Below are 24,255 nucleotides of genomic sequence, written 5' to 3' on the forward strand. Positions count from 1 at the left end.
AATTAAAGTTCTCAGTCAATGTGGGGACTACCCAGGAAGTTGTATGTAATAACAAGGAGGGGGGGACCCAGAATCATAGATGTGGGGTGGGTAGCAGGGATGTTCCTCAATGGAGCAGGATTTTTTGCAGAAGGAAAGAGTAATGGTCTGGAGGAGGGAGGCATGGCAAGCAAGGAGGACACCTACCCCACCTACAGGTCCTGAGATTTGAGATTTGAGAGGACGAAAACAAAAGTTTCCATTTGAAAGGGCTGGTGGAGAAGTGATGTCCTCAAAGAATAAACCAGGCCTACATTAGGAAGGAAGGTGAAGAGCACTTTCAGAGGACAAATTAAGGATATGGGGGAGTTTGCTGTTGACTGAGAGTTCCACGGTGCAGTGGAAGGGTTTGAAGGGAAGAGAAGGGTGGCATTAGGGTATGAACACACTACTGTGGAGATCAGAGTCTGGGCTCTGAGGGATGACCAGAGGTGAGTAGACTTATTTGTGATGGTAACTGAAGTTAACAGGCATTCCATACCTTATGGGATGAGTCTTCCATATGGAGAGTCAACTTAAAGGCATGTAGGAAGTCTGTTCTGGGACTAAGGTCTCTGATATGTACCCTCTGGTGTGGTGACTCAAGGGAGGCTGCTCTGACAGACAACACTGGGATAGCCCTCAGTTCACTTGCGAAGGAACAGTCTGCTGAATCCTCCCAATGGGACTACTCATCCCCTGCTGGGCAACTGCTCAGTCCACAGGAGCTTGGCAAAAATTGTGTAGGAAATTTGGTTCTGGAGTTGTTCAGACCCAGGTTAACATGGTGGTTCCACCACAGTGTATATAGGTGTGTATCCTGGAGCAAGTTACTTAATACTCTCCCAAAATCTGTTTCCTTATCTATAAAATTACAATAATACCATCTACTCATGGGTTGTTGTGAGGCTGGAGTGAGGCAACATGTGGACAGTACCTAGTGTACAGTGAGTCTTCAAGAAATGGCAGCTATTGTTTTCTGCACTGTCCTCCCTCTCTTTCAGCATCTTCCTTGTCTTACTCCCAGATGTTAGGAGTCCTCAGGCTGTTCTTCTGCTGACCAAACTTTTCAGTAGGGCTAAATAGTGCCATCATCCAGATATTTCTATTCTTTCCCCTAATACAACCTTACCTGTCTTATTTCATACCCATGTAGGGCCCTCTGTATTCTCTTCTAGGGTAAATCTGATACAGCCAGTGAGTCCTCTGCATGAATTTATGTGTCCTTTCTCCAAGATAGCACTTGTCTTTATTTTGTTTGCTTTTATCCTCACCTGAGAATATGTTTTAATTGATTTGAGAGAGGAAGAGAGAGAGAGAGAGAGAGAGAGAGAGAGAGAGAGAGAGAGAGGTCTATGAGAGAGAGAAACTGATTGGTTACCTCCTGTACGCGCCCCAACCAGGGATCAAGCCACAACATAGGTATGTGCCCTGACTGGGAATTGAACCCGCAATCTTTTGGGGTATGGGATGATGCTCCAACCAACTGAGCTACCCAGCTAAGGCTAACATTTGTGTTTTAATGAGGCCTCCAATGCCAAAACCCAACCTTAATAAAAGCACCTGTTTTACCACCTGATAATGGCTCTCTCATCTGAGAATAGCGTTGTTTTATATCCTTGCTTCTCAAAGTGTGGTCTGTGGACTAGCAGAATGGGCAACACCCTGGAATTTGTTAAAATCTCAAACCTTATTCCATACCTACTGCATCAGAATCAGTCTAGCAATACCCACAGGTGATTCATATGCACATTAAAGTTTGAGCAGCACTGCTGCAGTAAGGAGCAGCTACCTAGCCAAAGTGAGGACTGATTTACAGAAAAAAAGAGTTTGTGTTTAAGCTCCTTACAAGAGGGCTCCCAGATCAACTACTTCAGAGTCCAGGAGATGGGACTCCCATCCCTGCCACCAGGAGGAAATTGCATCTCCTGGGGTTCCAGCTGCCATGCTGGATCCCTGGAGCTTCTGGGAGAGTCAGGCTCCTGTGATTGGAATCAGAGGGCTAATTGGTCCCACGTGGCTCCAAATCTTGCCAGTTGTGAGGCGAGTGACAAGACTCCCCAAGGAGCCAACCAAATGTAAAGAAAAAGGAGCCAAAGACTGATTCTGATGCCTGGGAGTCTAAGCTGTTACATTTCTATTTTTCTGCCCAAAAGTGCAAGCAAGGGAGAAAGCTTCAGCTCAGAACCAATCCATCTTCTCCTCAGTTCACTTGTCCTTTCGCCAAGTTCTGCCTAGTAACAGTTGTCACCATGAGCTCCAGCAACCAGTCCCTATTTGGACAGTTTAGAGAAGGGATCAGTTTAGCCCACAGAGGAACTGGAGGCAGGGCATCCACGGGGAGCCAGGCTGGGTCAGGGAAAGAGCTGTCTAGAAAGCAAGGGGACAGAGTGTATTGTGGAGCTGTCTTAGAGGCAGAGTTGATGGGGGAAGGGCCGAGGTTGTATGAAGTGGGTGAAGTTTATCTTCAGCTCTCTTTCTCTGCTCCTCTGGCCACCCTGAATAATGCTACCAGTAATATCGCCATGTCTGCATCTGTATGATATGTTTAACCTTCCAAAGTTCTACTGTAGCCATGATCTCATTTTATTCCCCCAACAATTCTGAGTGAACGGTATCAGAGACAGATTAATTAGAATGTGGGCTGGCCTTCCAGACCTGGCCAGGATTCAGAGTGCTACTGGCCACAGATTTGTGGCAGCCCTGTAGTGGAGACTCAATAGCCAGAGAGTCCATGCCCCTGACTTGGGTATAAGTGGGGGTGCTGAGATTGTGGGCCTTGTCTGAGAGATTTGGCTCCAGCTGGGCTGCTAATGTGCTTCACCTCTAGGGGTTACTTCTTCCTCACCTACCTTGGGGGCTGAGATGGAGGAGAAACAGTCACGTAGCCTATTTGGTAGGACAGTTAGAGATTGTGAGGAGATAATGGATGTGAAAGCACCTTTTCTCAGATGAGGTAATAGGTGTAAAAATGAAAACAACCACATGGCTATAAAGTGTTATCATTAAGCAGAAGAAAAATGCTAGGCCTTTACCAGGGTCACTGACTAGAGAGAGCAAGCCTAGCACAGGGTGAAGGGATACTTTTGGGGATCTTGGATAGTAAGTGGAACAGAATGAAGGCATTGTATGTTTTAAGACAAACAGCAGAAGAAACTAGCAGATCCCAGAAACAATGCTGAGTGGGGTGGGGGGACCATAAGTTTTGGCTGCTTCATAATTTTGTTCAGAGTTGCCCTATTTGAAGGGACCAGAAGCCAAACATCTTTCAAATTCACAATGTCTATTTCCCCCAGGAGGTAAGCCACGTGACCTGTGGACAGCTGAGCTTCTGTCATCCATCATTGCTTGCCTTCAGTGTCACTCCCAAGTCTCTAGGCGCTTAGCAAATTTCATAGGGACTGAGCTGCAGACACAGAAAAATGCAAACCCCAGGAGGGAAGGGACAATTTCCATTTGCATTGTAAAATGGCCTTCTGGTCTGCCAATGGGGTTGTTTCTTCTCTGCCTAAGTTGCCTTGGAAGGCCCAGGCTATGTGAGGAGAAGGCTGCTTGCAGAATTTGGGGAAGACCTAGTTAGGGAGTTTGTCCAGCCCAGGGACAAATGTGCTCCAGTCACATCTGGAGACAAGTCTGCTGTGGCTGTGGGAAAAATAGCTGCGTCCACTGTGGGAAGATAGGGGCTGCCCATGCACAGAGCTTGGCTTCCTATCTCTCTTTCTGCCACTTCCCTTTCCTGTCCATTTTAGCACAGCACCTGTCTGTTCCATGGAGCCCTCTCTAGTTACTCCACCGCCTTCTCTGAATATACAACTTGGATCTCAATGCTGGACCTCATATACTATTCTCAGTAACCACTCTAATTCTCTTATTCAGTGTACACTTGTCTCCTTCCCCCCACTAGACTGGAAACTCTTTGTGGGCTGAGCTCTGTAACTTCTCTTGTGTCCTCTGGTTCTCTGACTGTCTGAGTAGGCATTCAATAAATACTTGTTGATGCATTAACATGAGTCAAAACAGTAAAGCAGGACACTGTGTCACAAAAGGCTCTTAGCTGGTTCCTCGGGCTCCAGGAGTGTCTATTTTCATCAATATTGGTGGTACCTAAAGGCCCAATGAAGACTGAAGTGCCCCCAGTTTCTGAAAAAGACAAAGACAAACTGAGTCTGCAGTGGCCAGGGCTCTGAGCTCAGGACAGCATTGAGCACTCCCACGTGTGTCTGGATCCTCCTTGCTGGTGTCCCTGCTCCCCATGCCACAGGCTGCACAGCCTGGGAGGCTCTCATCCTCCAGCCTGCCCTGGCTGGTGCCTGTGTCAGAAATGAGCTAGTGTCATCCCAAGAAGAGGCCCTTTTTATGCCAATAAGGTCGGATGACAGGAGGCAAAGGGCTCATTTCAGAAGCAGCCCTGGGGGTGAGGCAAAACGGCAGCTGCAGGAAGATGTTCTCTAGCTCCCTTCAAGGCCAAGCTCCTGCCTGCCACCAGGAGCAGAAATGAGAGAGGCACCACCCTGAAGCCACCTTATCTGAACCCCTCTCCTGGGAGGTTGCCTATCCAGGACACCAGCCAGCCATGTTCTAGCTTCTGAGTGACTTTCCCTTAAAAAGTGACGATTTATCTTACCAGATTGGGAGGAAAGGAGCCAGTTTCTGAATTTACCTTCAGGAGGCTTGACCTCATCCCAGCAGCCCCTTCTGGCTCCTTAAGGAGAAACAGATAGATCCCAAGACAGCTTGTGTGTAGATAGAGTTGATGTGGCTGGATTCAAATCAGCCATGGCCTGTCTTCATTCCTGAGTTATTTTATGAGAGCAACAAGCCCAGGACTATGAATTTCACTTTTATACAATTACTTTAAATCTCCCCCCCCATAAATAGTCCTAAAGTTCCTCTCTAATTACCAAATTTATGTCCTGATAAATGATCTAATTGCTTGAAACCATTTGCTACTGAGGAATTTGGTATTCTTAGCTAGTCAACAATCACTCGTAGTATCTGAACCTCCCACTTATTTTACAAACCGTACACTAGTTTGATTAATTAGCTCCTGGCCTTCTGTATCTTGTTCAGAAGGGCTCTGCCTGGAATCTTAATTTTCAAGAATACACACCCTGAGGCTAGGGAACTCAACCCATTTGTTTGGCCAAAATGATGGAGGGTAGAATGGTGCCAACTCAGGGAGCTCAGGCTCTGGGTCTCTTGGCTCTTCCACTTCCACTTGCCCTGCCCTGCCTGTTGGCCATTCATTCTCCTCTTTACCCCCTTCCCTGCCACGGTCACCCAGTGCCCTCACCCCTCAGGGCTCTTCATTCAAACACTTCACTCAGACATATTCTTGCCTGCAGTATGCCTCACCCTGGCCCTTGCTATGGAACTTTTATAATGTTCTTTTACAATTCCTAAGCTTTGGTAACTTAAGTTGTGGGCATCAAAGAGCTATCTGTAATCCCTCCCAGGTACTGAGGCAGCAATATTTCTTCTCCCAGCCCATATGAGGTTCAGGTCTGCTGGCAGCCACAGGGCACATTTCCCCTTCTTGCCCACAGGAGCCATTTTCCAGTTGTTTCATTAACTGAAATTAGTTGGTATTATGTACAATTGCATAAGGCAGTGGTCCTGAACGTTAGCCCATTTCTTTATATAAGCCATCTAAATAGTTTATTGTTATATATGACCTAAGGGATATTAAAGTTTAAAATCACTCAAGGACTTCATGCAGGTACTCCACATTCTGAAATGACTTCACTGTCCTTTCCTACTTGCCTGTTTTGTAGTCCCTTCTCTGAAAGTTTCAGTTTCTCTTAGGGAGCTAACAGCCAATTCAATGAGTGGTACCAATTAACCTTCAGAATAACACACTTCCATTTAGGCTCCTTCTAGAGTCCCAATATCTTGAGGAAGGGACTGACTCTAATGTCAGACTCTGTGGCACCAGTGTCCTCTGTTGGCTCTGGCCCTGTATGTAGACAAGTGGCTTTTCCTTTCCAGAGTCCTCTTTTTTCCAGTCTGAAATAGGAGGCATTCATTACCTCTGCTGGTTCCAGAGGATGCAGGAAGCTAAGTGTGTGAACTCCCAGGTACCATAGCCAGCACCCTAATCAGTGACCTTCCCAGCTGCTTCTGAGCTTTAGTTGCCTTTGCATCTTGTTTTGCTCCCATGTTCCCCTTCCCTTAGTCATGTGATGCAGGAAGAGAGCGCAAATGATATGGAATGTGAGCAGCTGCCAGCAGAGACACTGCGACAAGTGACCATTCACCGAGACCCTATATATGGCTTTGGCTTCGTGGCCGGCAGTGAGAGGCCTGTGGTGGTGCGATCTGTGAGGCCAGGTAGGTGTCCCTCAGGGTGCTCCCCTGGCCCTGGCTCCTATCCCCCAGCACCCATACGTCTTCCCAAAGAGCAGAGCTCCTTAGTACAATGTGTTGCCAATGAATCAATGAAGAGTGGGTGAAGACTTGCCAGCCAATCACTGTGTAAGGGAGCTGGTCTTTTAAGACTGATTGACACAAGACTTTCAGCCTGCTTGGGGCCGTAGGAAGAGGCTGCAGTTGATGGTTGAGTACGGTCTGGGTCTTAATAAAGCTTTCTATTTGTACAGAACCTTCTCAGAAGAGCCATGCCTTGGATGAAAATTTTAATTTCAGTTCAACAAGTATTTATAGATTGCCTACACTAAGTCCAGCAACGTTATAGGGAAGTACATGACACAGTTCCTGTCCCCAAGAATCTAACCATCTGGCTGTGGAGACTGGTACACACTCATGAACTAGGTCAGTCATGGAAGACGGGAATCAGGATACAGATCATAGGTGGGAGAGGAGAGGAGAGGAATTGAGGGAGAGGAGAGGAGAAGAGAGGAAAGGAAAGGAGGTGGGGAAGGGGATGGAGGGAGAGGTGGAGACGGGTGAGGAGGGGAGGGAGAGGAGAGGAGAATGAAATCTCTGAGTGCCATAGTAGCAATAACAATAGCTACCATTGATTAAGCACCTACTGTGTGCTTTACATAATCTTGTTTAATCTTCACAACCAAGCCTGCAAGGTAAGTACTAACATTCTTATTTTATAAATAAGGAAACTGAGGCAGAAAGGAAGAGAAATGACTTGTCCAGGGTCACTTGGCTAAAAAACAGCAGAGTCAGGATTTGCACCTGAGCCTAGCTGATACCACTCAGGGGAAGCAGGGCTTGAATGAGGCCATGTGGGATGAAACAAGGGAAATCTCCACCTGAACTGTGAAACATACCATCATGAATGAAATGGGAAAAGGCCTAAGCATTGTTTTGTTCCAAACCTGCTAGGTATTGACAGAAGAGACAGACAGAAAGCAGCTTTGTTCCTGACTTGCTGGGCCTGAGGCTTTAGATGTTTACAACAGTTTCTTGCTCAGTCGAGAGGAGCAGCCAGAGTACAAACTGGTCTAGCAGAAATTTGATGAATTTTTCAATCCTCAAAGGAAAACAAAAAAGATTTTTGTAAGCTCTCTCTTCAACTAGAGGGCATAGAGAAAAAAACAATTCAGTACAGGAGTTCATGGCTGACCTAAGGTTCCTGAGTCAGTCATAGAGTTTGACAAGAGATTTATGAGTCTCTGATCAGAAATCACATTTGTCCTGGGTAAAAGGAACCACATAAGACTTAGTAACAGACGACCAGGAGCCTGAGCCCCTTCCTTCTCTTCAAAGGAGACAGAATTCACAGGGCTGAAGGAAGCCCCCAGCTTCAAATGGTATAACAAAGAGGAAGGGTTGGAGGAGTGGAAAGAAGGAAAGCCACAGGAAAGAGCCACAGAAAGCCATGGGTGTGGCAGGCCCAGCCCAATAAAAACTTGGGCTTATCCACAGAGCTGTTTCTGGACTATGTGGCTCCCAAATGCAGATGACTTATTTGGTATTTAGAAAAGACAAGAAGCATCCTACAGAGAAATGATTATGGTTGAGCATACCAACAAACCATTCTGTGAACGCAGTAGAAGATTGATGCTACCTACCACTGCCATCAGAGAGCTGAGTTTCTTAAGAACCATTTCCACTAAAAGGAAGGAAGGGACAAGGGAAGTGAGGGAATAGATGGAGTGGCCTCCACCTAAAAGATTGGCATTTGTGGTAGAGGTAGATAAAATGAACAAAATGAGTTGAAGAAACTGTCCCTGGGAGGATATAATAATGAACATTTATCAAATTCTTACCAACATCAATCAACTGTTTTAAATACTATATATTCATCATCTCATTTATCCTCCCAACATTCTTATGGTCCAGATATTTTCCCATTTTACAGATGAAGAAAGAGATTCAGAGAGAGATTAAATGTCTAGTCCAAGGTCATACAACCAGTGAATGGCAGTTGGGATTAGAGTCCAGGTCTGGCCGAAAAGAGTGGACTCTTCACCACCACACTCTCTGCTCCTGAAGTCTTTGAGTGCCATTGTAGTTGGAGTGGTGAACCCTGCTGGCTGAGCCTGCATAGCCACCCTCGGAACACAAGCCCCATGCTACAGAGCCAATGAGCTCTGTGCTCAAGTGACATAGTTGCTTATTTTTTTGTTCACCTTTTTGGAATTTGCACAGCACACTATTTTGTAGAGAGAGGGAGCAGTTGGTATCTAGTCCTTTCAAGTGTACACAAACAAGAGTCCAGGCTGTTTTGATATTAGCATATGTCATTAAACAGTTATTTTAGGTTTGAGTGAGCCTGTGTCTGACTTCTCATTCTCCTTCAATCTCTGAAAAGCTTTTCTTCAAGAAGATTTTTGATAAACAATAGCCTGTATCCCTCTACCCCCACCCTTTACCTCAACCAAGAAAGTACATCCCTCAAACAGATTGGCTTTCTTAACCTCAACAATAGAAATGGGAATGAGAAAAAACAATTTCCAACTGCCTGTGATGTAAGGTCTGTGCCTTTCCCCCCTCATATATTGGAGAGGAGCTTCCCTCAGAGCTGAAAGAAAATAAACCCTTTGGGTTTTTTAGTCGATCCCCTTGTCTCCAGGCAAGTGAATGCCTAAATCATTACAGAGCAGTGAGTTTGAATATGTTCAAGTAAGAAGATTCCTCCTGTCACCTGTACCACCTCCAGTAGTCTCGAAGTCATTCCTTGTGCCTGAGCAAAAGCCTCCTGGTGAAGTGGAAGCTTGTGTTCCTCTTTAGAGCCAAGCGAGGAGAGTAGTCATTAACCTAGTCTGAGGCCTTTGCTATCACACCACTCTCAGCCAAAGGAGGTCCACTTCATTCTTTTTCTTTAGTCCTCTGCCCTCCATCTGCCACATAACTCAAAGAGCACCCCCACCACCGGACCATTCAGTCTACGCTATCTCCTATAGGCCTCAGCACCCACTTCAGCTTCCTCAGACTCTGGTGACTCTTTTAGACCTGCACTTTCCCACCAGTGGCCCCAGGCCCTCATGCCTCTCTCCTCTCCTCTGCAGGAGGCCCCTCTGAGGACAAGCTCCTGGCTGGTGACCAGATTGTGGCTATTAATGAGGAGGACGTGAGTGAAGCCCCAAGGGAGAGGTTCATAGAACTCATCAGGTAACAGAGGCCTTCTGCGCCTTGGCAGGAGCTGAGCACTACTCCTTCCCATTCCCCATCATTGGCATAGGGCTACCATGGTCCTCCCTGGCACTGAGAAACGATCCCTTCCAGGAACAATGGCCCTATCCAGGGCTTCTGGCTACCCAGGACTTCAAGGTCCAGCCCTTCTGGAACCCCAAGGGGCATCATCACACATTCTGGCTTAGCCTTCTGCATTGATGTGAGCAGACACAAAGAATAGCCTCCTGCCAGAGCTCACCTCTCACCTTCCACCTCACTACTCATCTCACTGAAACCCCTTGATTTTTTATTTACTTTGCAGTGGGACAGACCAAGTGACCAATGAGAACCAAACATGCCATTAAAAGAACACTCTGAGATAAGCACAGTGTGAGCAAGACATTGTTTTTCACTTCTCCACCCCATCCAAAAAAAAAAGCCAAGGAGAAAATCCAAATCCCTGGCCAGTGGGTTGAGGAAGGGAACCTACCATTGTGGATTTTACTCATGGTGTGTGTGACCCTTTCATGCCCTCTATAGATGGGGGCAGGTGAGAGAGAGAAAGGAGTATCAGGTGGCCACCATCATCTGTACATGAGGGTAATCATATTGACTTCTTTTCTTTACACCATACACACCACATACCACACACATCATGCCACCACAGCTCACACACACCACACATCCACCATGCCACCACACACCACATACACATCACATGCACATACCATTCACCCCACATACCACACACACACACACCTCACATACCATGCTATCACATAGCACTCACACACCACATACCACATATACAGCACATATACAGTTATACACACACACAACATGCAGACTATATACCCCCACACCACAAACCATTCCACCATATACCACACAAACAACTCACATAGAACATGCCACCAGCTAATACACACATAACACACACCATGCAAACCACGTAGCACACACACACACACCATGTCCTCATATAGCGCACACACACCACAGATTCACACTATGCCACCACAAACTATACACACACCATGCACAATACACACCACACACACCCTACACATATACTCATAACATGCCACCACATTACCATGCAAACGATGCACTACACACATACCCATGTCACATGCTTACATGCATACACCATACACACTCCCCTATCTCAAACTCCCATGACATGCACACATACATACCAACCACATACCCCCTTGCATAGATTTGTTGATAAGAAATGAGAGTACAGAGGTGAAGAATTTAAATTCTATGGGCTAACCTCTGTTTAGGGTATCTTGGCTATACCAGTATCTCCTCAAATGGAACCATGTGCTGGCGCTCTCTCTTTCTCTGCCTTATGTAGTCTGTTCCATCTCTGCCTCCATCTCCTTCATACCCTCTTGGTTCAGAGTGTTTTTATCCCACTCATCTTTCTTGTTCTCCCAAAGCCCACCTGTCCCCAAGCCCCTGCCTCCCATTCAAAGGCAGACTTAGTGCCCTGTGTATTGAACAACACCCTCCTACTAGCTCTGGAGGGGTTTGAAATGCTGCCTCTTTTTTTATTTTATTTTTATTTTTTATTTTAAAAATTTTTAAAAAACATATTTTATTGATTTTTTACAGAGAGGAAGGGAGAGGGATAGAGAGGTAGAAACATCGATGAGAGAGTAACATCGACCAGCTGCCTCCTGCACACCCCCTACTGGGGATGTGCCCGCAACCAAGGTACATGCCCTTGACCGGAATCGAACCTGGGACCTTTCAGTCCGCAGGCCAACGCTCTATCCACTGAGCCAAACCGGTTTCGGCAGCTGCTGCCTCTTTTTTAAAAAATGTATTGTATTTTTTTTATGTTAATCCTCACCTGAGGATATTCTTCCATTGAATTTTAGTGAGTAGAAGGGAGAGAGAGAGAGAGATCAATGTGAGAGAGACACCTCAATTGGTTGCCTCCTGCAAGGGCCCTGACCAGGGCTGGGGATCCGTCCTGCAACCAAGGTACATGCCCTTGACCGGAATTGAACCCGGGACCCTTGAGTCTGCGGGTCAATGCTCCATCCACTGAGCCAAATCAGTTAAGGCTGGAATGCTTCCTGTTGAAGTCTATAGCAGGCCCTCCTTAACATGCTCCTCGTCCAGCTCAATGTCTTGAAATGTGTCTGGTCTCTAAGGAGCTTTAGTTTGTCTCTTCTATAAGTTCAGTTTTGCATTGTATTCCCCACCCTCCACCCTTCTCCCTCTATTACCACACCAGTATGAAATGAGTTCTTTCAACCCCATCAGGACACATTGGGGTTCTTCCAGCCCGACCCCTCAGAAGCCTTTGCTTTGCTTCCAGTGGATATCTTTGCACCCTAGAATGAGTTAGCCCAATTTTGTGAAGGAGTTAGAGCTCCTTCAGGTCAAAACAGAGCTTGCTCATTTAATAACCTCAGGGGCTAGTGGATCATTCATTCATTCAATAAATATTTATTATTGAGTGTCTACTGTGCACCAGACACTGTTCTATGGCACTGAACATACAACAGTGAATGAGACAGACAAAATCTATGCACATTAGCGTTTACATTCTAGTGGAATGAAATACACTATAAACAATAAACATGATAAGTAATTGTACAATATACTAGAAGTTGATAAGTGTTATTGAAGACTAGAAAGTGGATCAGGATAAAGAGGATCAGTAGTGCTTGGCACAGGAGTACAGGATGCAACTTTAAATAGCATGGCCAGTGTCCACCTCATTGAGAAGGTGACATTTGAAGGAAGACTTAAAAGAGGTGAGGTTGCTGGGGAAAGAGAAGAGCCAGGGCAGAGGCCCTAAGACAGGAATGTGTCTGGCATGTTTGCAGAACAGGAGAGAAGCCAGTGTGTGGAGTGGGATATGGAAGGGAGAGAATTGTAGCCACTATAAGGACTTGTGCTTTGTTCTACATGAAATGGGAAGACGTGGCAGGGGCTGGAGCAGACAAGTCACATAATACTACTTACACTATGTCCCTGCCCTCTTCAAGAGAGATTTTTTCATTGTGTTTTCCTTGGAACACAACTTCTTCCTTCTCTTGGGAGCTTCCCAGACTCTGGCACTGATTCATCCCGGAACTTTGCCTCACTGAATATGGGTAATGTTCCAAGTCCTTAAGCAGGGGGCCTTGGCCTTTCTTGAATACCAGAACCAAGAGCATTTTGACTCTGCTTCTTGAATATCTTTGTTTCCAGAAACATTTTTAAAAGGACAGCAAGAAGAGGGGACAGGACGCTCCTTCAAGGCAAATTCTTTCCAGTACTTTTAGTTCTTTTAAAGGATTATATATCCCTGGGAGAAGATGTTCATATCTCACAGCCTGTTTGATCATTGGCATAATTCTTGTTGGAAGAGTTTCAAATTCTTCATCTTTTTTTAATATTTGCTATCTGGAGAGTCTTGGCTTCCATCTATGGCCCCCTGGTTCTCGTTTTTTGGTCATTCAATTAAAACAAATCTGCTGAGTATGAGTCATGATGACCAAATGACCTCCTTTGGGTTCTTCCTTTGAATTTCCCCTCTTGCTTAAATACCAAATTGCCACTAATCATAGTACATGGTTCCTGAGACTGATTGTGTGCCCTTTGAGTTCCACAATTCAGACCTTTAGTTTTCCTTGAGAATTTTCTAGTCTACAGATAAATTTGCTCCTAAGGTTTGGGGATTTCTACAGAGAGAATGTGAGAAGGACTATAAAAAAGTAGACCTGAAAAAATGACAAATTCAGGGATAACAGTAATACCATTTAAAATGCCTGTGTGAATCTATATGGATGATTTATGTCAGCTGCCACAAATGATGGGAGGCGAGGCAGCCCCCTGTCCTAATCCATATACCTGAATGCAGCCCAGGGGGAAATTCTGGTGTTGCTTCTTGTGCTAGATGAATACCTAGTGCATGATACACTACTCTCCTATTCCCTCTTCTCTCTGTAGGAGCGCTAAGGAATTCATCGTTCTTACAGTTCTGCACACTCATCAGGTGAGTGAGCCTCTTTGCCATCCACCCTTCCTCCTGAGATGTGAGGACTCCATATTGGAAAGTGATAGTGATGCGGGACAGTATGTGAGAAGAAACTAGGACCAACATTTTGTGAGCCAAGGATTTAGGAGTGAACTTAAAACATATCTTCTGAACATCTTGTCTGCTCTCACATCCAAGGCTTGAGGATTTTGAAGGGCTATACTCTACTATGTTCTGCCCTGTGCCCTCTGCTTTACCCCACTAAAGCTGCCCATTACCACAGTTCCAGACATATTTTATACCTCTTTTTTTTTTGCTGTGCCCCATGAAAATATACTTGTCCAGTGTTTAACTCCCATAAAGTCTTTGTAGACAGTGGGTGCTAGAATTTAGGGCTCCCAGACTGTGAGAGGGTGCAGGCCGAGCTGAGGGATGCCTACTCCCCCCGTCAAGTGCACTGGTTTTGTTCACCAGGCCTCTAGTTACTGATGAGGGACAGTTTGACAAACAGGTTGAGCTGTGTCCTAGTTCAGTCACAAATTGGCTATGTGACCAGTTAAAAGGTCAGTTCCCTTTTCTGAACCTCTTTCCTCATCCATACATTGAGGGTTTAAACTAGAGTAATGTTTCCCAAACTTGCCTGATTATATAGTCAGCAGGACTACTTATTAAAAGTGAAAATTCCCAGGCTCCACTCCTTAAGAATTGGATTCAGAAGACTTAGTGTCCATTACTAGGTTACATCCTTATAGTAATTTTCATCCAAATGCACAAATCCAAGTGTAAAACTTTTGTGTGAAAAACTCAGAGCCCTTCTTACACCTTCAGTCTGGTTGTCCCTTCCAAGTGTCCTCAACACTCCCCTATACACCAGCACTGAGATCCCACACCCATGCTGTAGCCATCAGAGAGGTCACATCTGTTGGGGGTGGGGAGCATGAAATCAGATGAGGCTTCACAAAGGAGAATTCACCTGAGCTAGATTTTTAAGGACAGCATGATTTCCTAGGGAAAGATGGAGGAAAGATTTTCCAGAGAGAGATGACATTTCTGTGCAAAGCCAGGACAGTGCACAGATGTGAGTCAGAGGGATAGGGTTCAACTCAAACTCTGACACTAACCGCCTTTCCCCTTGGCCCCCAGCACTCTTCTGTGTCAATGTGAACCTCACACAGTACATTCATGCACACATATTCTCTCCCTCCTTCCTTCTCTCTCCTCCCCCTGCCCCCTCTGACATGCTTGCTCCCTGGCAGCTAGGCCTTTGTCAATCACAATTCTCCTCTGTCTCTAAGCAAGGAAGCCTTGCCCTCCCTTGGAGAGTGTTACCAATAGGCCCCTCCTTCCCCACCTTACTGTGAATGTGTAGTTGCCTATTGGGCAGTGGACAGTCAGTCCCCATTCCTCAATCTTCTGTCATGAAAATAGCTACCAGTTCTCTCCTAAACACATGCTTGTTGTGTCATTAGAAGTACTGATCTGATCAGATATTCACTGTGAGTTAATTTGTTAGGTCTCTTCAGATGTCACCAGCTTTATAGAAGTCTTCCTCGACTTCCCTAGCATCTACCCGTCACTATCTCCTGATACTACATAATTTTTTCATCAGAATTAAAATCTTAGTTTTTAAATTTTTTATTTTGAAATAATTGTAGAGAGGGTATAAGGGGGATAAATAGTGATAGAAGGAGACTTGATTTGGGCGGTGAACACACAAGAAAATATGCAGGTGTATTATAGAATTGTACACCTGAAATCTATATAACTTCATTAACCAATATCACCCCAATAAATTCAATAAAAATAAATAATAAATAATTCTAAATTTACAGGAATTTGCAAGTCTAATAGAGACATCCCTGTGTGCCCTTATCCCTGTTTTCTCCCAATGTTTACATCTTTCATATCTATAGTACTATATCAATAGCAAGCCAAAGTCAGAACATCAATACAATGTGTGTATATGGTTCAATGTCAGTCTATCACATGTGTGGTTTATGTATCCACCAACACAGTCAAGATACTGGTCAGTTCTGTCACTAAAAGGACCCATTATGTTGCCCTTTTATATCTATAGCTATGTCATCCTCATGCCTCAACAGTTGTCAGCTACTAATCTGTTCTATAGTTTCTGTAACTTCATCATTTCAAGAATCCTATAAAATAAAGGGGTAATATGCAAATTGACCAACACACAAGATGACCACCCCCATGTGGTCAAAGATGGCCACCACAAGATGGCCAGCAGGGGAAGGCAGTTGTGGGCGATCAGGCCAGCAGGGGAGGGCAGTTGGGGGGGACCAGGCCTGCAGGGGAGGGCAGTTGGGGGCAACCAGGACTACAGGGGAGGGCAGTTGGGGGGGACCAGGCCTGCAGGGGAGGACAGTTGGGGGGAACAGGCCTACAGGGGAGGGCAGTTGTGGGGGGACCAGGTTGGCAAGGGAAGGCAGTTAGGGGCGACCAGGCTGGCAGGGAAGGGCAGTTAGGGGCAACCAGGCTGGCAAGGGAGGGCAGTTAGGGGTGACCAGGCCAGCAGGGGAGGGCAGTTGGGGGTGACCAGGCTGGCAGGGGAGGGCAGTTAGGGGCAATCGGGCCAGCAGGGGAGCAATTAGGCATCGACCAGGCTGGCAGGGGGTTGGTTAGGGGATGATCAGGCTGACAGGCAGAAGCGGTTAGAGGCAATCAGGCAGGCAGGCAGGCGAGCGGTTGGGAGCCAGCAGTCCTGGATTGTGAGAGGGGTCCCATATTGGAGAGGGTGCAGGCTGGGCTGAGGGACACACCCCCCCACACACCACATGAATTTCATGCACTGGGCCTCTAGTATTATATAAATGGAATAATATAATATGTAACCTTTTGGGATTGGTTTTTTTCATTCAGCATTATGCCCTTGTGATTCATCCAAGTTGTTGCATACATCAATAGTCTATCCCCTTTTGCTGCTGAGTAGTATTCCATGATGTGGATATACCACAGTTTGTTTAGTTATCCACCTATTGAAGGACATCTGGGTTATTTTCAGTTTTGGGCTGGTGTGAATAGAGCTGATATAAACATTCATGTACAGGTTTTTTTTTGTGAACATAAGTTTTCATTTTTCTGGGGAAAATGCTCCAAAGTGCTACTGCTCGGTCATATATTAAATGTATGTTTAGTTTATTAAAGAAACTAACAGACCATTTTCCAGAGTGGCTGTAACATTTTACATTCCTGTGAAATATTATATTTATATGTATTTGTTGTCTATATCCCTCATTTGAATGTCAACTCCACAAGGGTAGGGACTGTATTTTGTTCACTGCTGTGTTCCCCAATGCCTGGAATAGCACCTGGCATAGAGTAGGCACTTAATAAATATTTGTTGAAGGAATAAAGGGAACCCAAGTTTCAGCCATTGCAGCAACCTGAACTAAGCTAAAATGTTCAAACTTGGCTTCAGAATGAAAAGCCAAACACGCCCCTGCATCTGTGTCCCAACTGTATCATCCCATTGACCCATTTCTAATGCCCCCACTGTCCCATTCCATGGCCTCTTTGCTATGGCCAGGCTGCTTTCCTTCTCCTCCTTGTGCATTTCTTATGTCTTACTGCCCTGCGACTTCTGTCCTTGTATTACTTCACATCTCTTCTACTAGATGGCTGTTTCCTTTAAGATTTGGCACAAGACTCATGTCTTCCAAACACCTGTTCCTGATTAACCTCAGTGAAAGTTTCTATTTCATTCATCCTTTTATTCATCAAACATTTACTAAATGCCTACTATTCTAGGTGCTCTTCCAGACTGGAAATATAGCAGTGCGCAGGACAGATATAGTTCCTACCCTCAGCTTAAATTCTAGTACTTGGCCTGTGCTCTCTAAACCTTTTGAGCATAAGTGTGGGGGAACACATATACACAGAGGTGATCGTCAAAACAATTAGCAGCCTGTACAATAGGGAACATCTAATCAGAATGCAGGCCATTCACAGGCAGAAGAGCAGAATGTTGGAGGTCTTCTAACTTTGCTGGGTGTTAACCCTTTGGTTTATCATTTGTAAAGAGGTCCCAGGGGAGAGGTCAGGTGGCACCCAGGAGGCTTAAAGCAATAGGTGTGGTCAGACCTGTGCATCCTGACTGAATGTCAATCTTGAATTTATGTACAGTTGATCTTTGTTATTAACAGATTCTGTGTTTGCAAATTTGCCTATTCCTTAAATGTATTTCTAACCACACAATTAACACTCACAGTACTTTTCTAATTATTTACAGACATGCACAGAGCATGAAAAATTTGAGTCTCCCAATTTACACACTACCAGCTGAGGTCAAACAAGTCAATACTCTGTCTTCTTGTTTCAGTTGTCATACAGAGGTATCCCAGAGGATGAAGATGGTAGGGGGCAGTGCACTATAGCGCAAAAAGCTCGGGCTCTGGAGACAGTTGCATAGGGTTTAAATCCCAGCTCTCACCCCTGTAAGTGGGGTGGCCTTAGGCAAGTCACTTAACACTTCAGAACCTCATTTTCTCCTGGTAAAATAAAGAAAATAGAAACTATAGGATGAGTTGCTTTTAGAATTTAAGATTATAATATAACTGAGACATACACACACTTTTCCCCTTGGAGCAACTGTTCAGTATTCATTAGTTTAGTTTTTGAGGTGACTTTATAGACCATAACTACTGTGAAGAAGAAAAATCAACTCAGAGAATCTTCTCTCTAAAGCTATAGTGAAAGCTTCTTCCCTAGCATATGTTCAGTGTTATACCCACTACATCACAGAACATAGTACTGTGTCCACAGCAATCACTTGGCATCTCATGAGTGCATGGATGCTACTGCCTCTTACCAAACCCTCATTATGTTCAAACTTGATTACCACTTCTTCTGGAAGACAGTGTCCCAATAGTTCCAGAATGTGGCCCAATGATCTATGTTTAATAAGAGCCATAAGTAAATGTAGTGCTCAGTAGAATTTGGGAAACATTGGACCAGACAATCTCTATGGCTCCTGCCAGCTCCCACATTCCGTGGCTGATAAGGGTCTAATATAGTGGTTCTCACCCCTGGATATGCAATGGAACCAACCACCTGAGAAGCTCTTACAAATATTAATATTTGGGCTCTAGCCCTGACTGAGCCCTGGGGATGGAGCCCAGGTGTTGGTCTTTTGAAAGACTCCCCATATTATTCTGATATGTAGCCAAGATACATATTATGAACTATTGGTCTAATATGTAGTCTCTTTCAGGTGATATTTTCTTTTTAAAGGAGTTTACTCATACCATGGCAGACCATTTGGAGATTTATTGGGCAATCACAGTGGTCCTTTCCCAGGGCCCCTCAAGCCATTCTGCATAGATAGCCACTTATCAAGCCTATATGTATTTAAGGGTGTTCTTAATCTTTGAGTGACCAACTATTCCCCACAATTGATTGAGTATGTATTAATTTTGGTACCATTAGACCTTGGCACATAGTATGTCCTCAAAAAATATTTTTAAAATAAAGTACTGGGTTGTGACCTAGAATGGTCCTGGTAAAGCAAGCAGACAGTCCCTTCAAATAAAACCCTAATTTTCTGGTTCTGAAAACTTAGCCTATATCCAAAGAGTCACCCTCAGCTTAGAGCCACCTGGCCAGAAAAAAAGCCAACATAATTGGAACCACTGCAGAAGAATTGCTTTTTCACAGAGCCTCTTAAAGTATAGTGCTTGCCATATATTAGATACTCAAATAATATTTGCTGATTGATTAATTCATTATTAACCTTAGCTATCAGCTATCTTTTTTGTCTGTGCTACTCTGTGCTTGGTGCTAGGGGGAGACATCCTATCTAATAAAGAGGGAATATGCTAATTGACCCTCATGCCATCACAAAGATGGTGGTGCCCACAGCCAATAGGGAGGGAATATGTTACTTGATTGCCACGCCCTCAAAGATGGCGGTGCCCACAGCCAATAAGGAGGGAATATGATAATTGACTGTCACGCCCTCAAAGATGGTGGCGCCCACAGCCAATAAGGAGGGAATATGCTAATTGACTGCCAAACCCTTAAAGATGGTGGTGCCCATAGCCACAAGATGGCGGTGCCCAGTCCCCTCAGCCCTTCCGAGGCGGCAGGCGCACGGCAAGGCTGGGCCCACCTCCAGGCAGGCCTGGCTGCTTTGCGCATCTGCCTCTGGAGTCCCCCAGTCCCCTCAGCCCCCCAGCCACCCAGGGCCGGCCTAAGGCATAGGCAAGCCTCGGATAGCGGCTACCCAGCTGCCCAGGGCTGGTCTGAGGCACAGGCAAGCCTCAGATGGATGCTGCCCAGCCACCCAGGGCTTGCCTGAGGCTCAGACAAGCCTTGGATGGCGCTGCCCAGCTGCCCAGGGCCGCATGAGGCTCAGGTAACCAGGGCTGGCCGAGGCTTGCACTGCTGGCAGTGGCAGCAGCAGAGGTGTGATGGGGGTGTCGCCTTCCCCTGATCTTCGGGTCGCCTCCCACCCCTGAGGGCTCCTGGACTGTGAGAGGAGGCAGGCCGGGCTGAGGGACCCCCATCCAGTGCATGAATTTTCATCCACCGGGCCTCTAGTAGTAATATAATAAGCCATCTCTTTTACAACCTATTGGAGACATGAGTGATTGCCATGTGGATTAACAAGGAGTGCTATAAGAAATACAGGGTGGGGGATGGAGGAGTTGGGGAAGGATTCAGGACCAAAGTAGAATTTGAGCTGGGCTTTAGGGATGTATTTGAGCTGAGCAAAAGGGAAACGAGGCCACAAAAGGTGGTGAAGAGACACAGAGGAGCCAAGTGTGTCCAGGGAGCTGTAGGCAGAACCACCTGATTAGGCAATAGATGGAGAGTGAGGGTCATGTGTGGCTTGTGGGAGGCCTTGGAAGCTGGGGAGATGACATGTTAACCTCTAGACAGTCCCACATGAAGGAAGGCTGCCTGGGTCCCTTATTAGTGGGCCCATGAAATCAGGATGGCTCTTGATTGTCTCAGGCTCCCACAGTGCTTGCTATGGGAATTGCTTATAAGTAGGATCAGTTGTGAAAGACAGTGAGCCAGCAGCCAATAAGGAGGGAATATGCTAATTGACTGCCAAACCCTTAAAGATGGTGGTGCCCATAGCCACAAGATGGCGGTGCCCAGTCCCCTCAGCCCTTCCGGGACGGCAGGCGCACGGCAAGGCTGGGCCCACCCAGCTGGACCGCCATCTTTGAGGGCGTGGCAATCAAGTAACATATTCCCTCCCTATGGCTCACTGTCTTTCACAAGGAGAATCCGGAGGCTGTCAAAGCTTCAGGAACCTGAGCTTTATCCTCTGAAAATTCTTTCATAGTTATCAAAGTGGGCTCTATTACGCACTAAAATGTTTGGCCATACACCCATGTTTGGCTAAGATATGAGAGAACACAACTCTAAAATCTGTGCTAATAGAACCACCAAAGAATAGCCAAAGAATCACCAGCTGCTGAATTCAGTCCTGAGGGAGAGGCAGGCTCTCTTCTCTATTGCTCATTCCACTGAGCTGCTGGCTTAATATTTGCTTCAAGGGGTTTGCAGTGACCCTGGGGGTACTTAGCAATTCTAATCCCATGTTTCAAGCCAAAATTCATTTTATCCAGAAAGGGTGCTTATTTCAAAAGGATACTCCTAGCTGCTTGAAGGAAAAATGGGTCAGCGAAGAGCTCAGATGTCTCAGCTTTAAGGTACTCAATGAATCTATGCTTAATGGGTTAGGACATTTTCAACAACATAAATTCCTGGGCCTTACCCCCTCAGAGATTTTGACTTTTTAAGTCTGGTGTAGGCTTAGGAATCTGTATTTTAACAAGCATTCTCCAGTGATTCTTGTCATCAGGAAAGCTTTAGTGGGTGGCTCTATGCTAATGAGTTAGTGAAGAGGTTGGCAAACATTTTCTGTAAAGGGCCATATTATTTTAAGCTTTGTAGGCCATACATGATAGTACAGAGCAGCCATCAGCAATATATAAATGAAGAGCATGGCTGTGTTCCAATAAAGTTTTATTTATAAAAGCTGGTGGTGTGCTGTGCTGGACAGTGTCCCATGCACCAAAAGGTCTCAGGTTCAATTCCAGGTCAGACACATAGGGAGGCAACCAATTGATGTTTCTCTCTCTCTCTCTCTCTCTCTCTCTCTCTCTCTCTCTCTCTCATCAATAAACATGTCCTTGGGTGGGGATTTAAAAAATCACATGGTGTGCAGGATTTGGCCCATGCAAGCCATAGTCTGCTGGCCCCTGAATTGTGTTCAATACTCCTCCCTCATACCACATTCGCAGTTTGACCAGGGCCTTCCCAATTCTCAATATCTTAATTCAAATGAGTGACCTCAGTATTTAGAACTTCAGGTTGCATAGCTAAGCTTTGAATATGCTTTGGACAGGGTAACCTTTGAGAGCCCCTGGTATCCACACAGCAAGGCAGGTATCACTGTGTCGAAGCACAAAGCTAAATGTGACTCTGTGACATAGCAAAGAACACTGGCAATGAGTGAGTCACCATCAGCGATCGAGGCTAAAGACTGAGAATAGGATGGAGTCTTAGAGACCAACAGGGCAAGGGCCAATGATGAATAAGGCATAAACAAGCTGAAAATAGCTCTATAATAGACACCTAAAATGATTATAATCCCTGAAAATAATAGCTATTCCACTTACTCCTTCATGGTTTTGCTCCTATATATCTGAATATTTTGTTTGTAGTGGTATCTCTAGGACAGGATCTAATTTTGGACTTTTGATAGGGATAGCAAGGAGGCTGTCCCCTCCCTATAGGTGACTACATAAAAGAATACTAGTTTGGATTCTTCATATTCAATAGGAACCAAGGTAGAACTAGAACCAGTGGATGAAAGATCAGGAATGGACTTTCCACTTTAGCTTGCTGTGAGGAACAATCACTAATCCAAGACTCAGGAAATCTGGTTTCTAGTTTCAGTTCCACTACCAAATTATTTTGATAACTGAATAAATCATATCCTCTTCCCAGGCCTCTGTTTCATGTGTAAAAATGAAGAGCGGACAGCATGGCCCATTCAGGTGTCTAGAGCCTTGTTCCACACTGTGCAGGAGGGCATCCCATAACAGATGATCACAGAAAAAGGAGAGGGTGTCTGTGAGTTAGAATGATTTCACCTCCTCATGTCTGTAGCATTTCAAGTGGAAATTTGGACTACTGATGGAGTCAAGGAGAACTGCCTGAACATAGCTATAGATCTTTCTCTCTTACACCTTTCTTGTGCTCCTGCCACAGCCTACAGCTCCCCACCCAGGATTTGAGCACCAAGGTGTGCAACACACAAAGGCATGTCTCAACTCCCATGAACAATCAATATTGTAATCACTCTGGAACAATATCCAGCCCTGGATTTCATTGTGCTATATCATCTCCAGCCAACAAATTATCCCTGTGGCTCAGGATGAGATGTCCAAGGTTCCTTTAGCTCAGTGTTCCCAACCATAGCTGCATTTTGATATCATCAGAAGCTTTAAAAAATAGAAATACCTGGGCCCCATCCCCAGGGACTCGATGTAATTGGCTTGGGGTGGGGCTTTGGCATAGAGTTTTAAAAGCTCTTTCAGTGTCTCTGCCATGCAGCCTGGACTGACACCCACTGAGGTTCCTGCTGGACTCAAGTTGAACAGGTGGCTTTCTGCAATCTGCCCTATGTGGGTAATGAGATTACTGGCTATGGAAGAGAACACAGCTGGGACCAGGGCCTTAGGTCTGATGGGGACATTTGTTTCTGGTGTGCCTTTCTTAGGGCCCTGCTCTCATGTGGCTGATGTGGTAAATGAATCTCAACCACAGCATTAATGGTATAAAATAGCTTTATGTATGGCCTTCCTAGATGCCAGAGACTTCCAGGGACTTAATATAAAGAAATTCTGGGGGTTGGGGGCTGGGTGGAGGTGGGCAAATGGGGGGATGTGGACATATGTAATAGTGTCAACAATTTTTAAAAAGTAAAAAAAAAAACTGGATTGTAGGATTCAAAGACTCCATGGCAAGGCTGGTAGGGGAGGTGGTTTGAAGAAGCCCCAACCTGATTTCCCCCAGTCTCTCTCATCTCAGAAAATGACAACCCTATTCTTCCTGTTGAGTCCTCTCTTTTTTACTCCTATATCCAATTTGTCAACATAATGTCTTGGTTCTATCTTCAGAATATATCCAGAATTCACTCACTTTTTATCATCTCCATTATTCCTACTCTAGCCCAAGCTGCCATCATATTTTAACTTATTATTGCAGTAGACTCCTAATTGGTCTCCCTACTTTGGAATCACACTCCTACACTATTTTCCACACAGCAGCCAGAGGAGTCCTTTTAAAATGCAAGTCAGACCCTGTCTGCTCAAAACCATCCAGTGGAGGAAAATCTAAAATTCTTGCCATGGTTTACAAGGCCCTACATGACCCTGCCCCTCACTGCCTCTGCAAGCATGACTCCTCTGACTCCCCTCAATCATTCTGCTTTGGCCTCACTAGGCTCCCTTGCTGTTTCTCATGCACCCTACTTCTACTCCGACCTCAGAGCTTTTATTGTTCTTTCTACCTGGAAGGCTCTTTCTCCAGATAGTCTCATGGCTTCTCTCCCTCACTTCCTTCAGTTTTCTGTTTAAATAACACCTCTTTCCTGACCATCCTGTCTAAACTAACACTTCCATCATTTCTGTCATCACTTGCTCATTCTTTTGTGGCATCCCTTACTCTGC

General features: G+C 45.4%; 1 protein-coding gene across 5 annotated transcripts in view; it reads left to right on the forward strand.

Moving 5' to 3' along the window:
• Positions 1-24,255, forward strand: part of FRMPD3 (FERM and PDZ domain containing 3) — a 170,301-nt gene that overhangs the window by 71,187 nt on the left and 74,859 nt on the right. Inside the window, exons 3-5 of one of the 5 annotated variants that reach the window (XM_079764399.1) lie at positions 6,194-6,348; positions 9,447-9,549; positions 13,513-13,558. The exons of 2 other annotated variants lie outside the window; for them this stretch is intronic. In XM_079764399.1, the coding sequence (XP_079620525.1) occupies positions 6,201-6,348; positions 9,447-9,549; positions 13,513-13,558 (297 nt within the window). In that variant the 5' untranslated portion in view covers positions 6,194-6,200. Of the gene's footprint in view, positions 1-6,193; positions 6,349-9,444; positions 9,550-13,512; positions 13,559-24,255 lie in introns of those variants that run through there. 2 more of the 5 variants (XM_079764401.1, XM_079764397.1) reach the window with 2 other exon arrangements.

The sequence above is a fragment of the Cnephaeus nilssonii genome, assembly GCF_951640355.1.
Source record: "Cnephaeus nilssonii genome assembly, chromosome: X".
NCBI lineage: Eukaryota > Metazoa > Chordata > Mammalia > Chiroptera > Vespertilionidae > Cnephaeus > Cnephaeus nilssonii.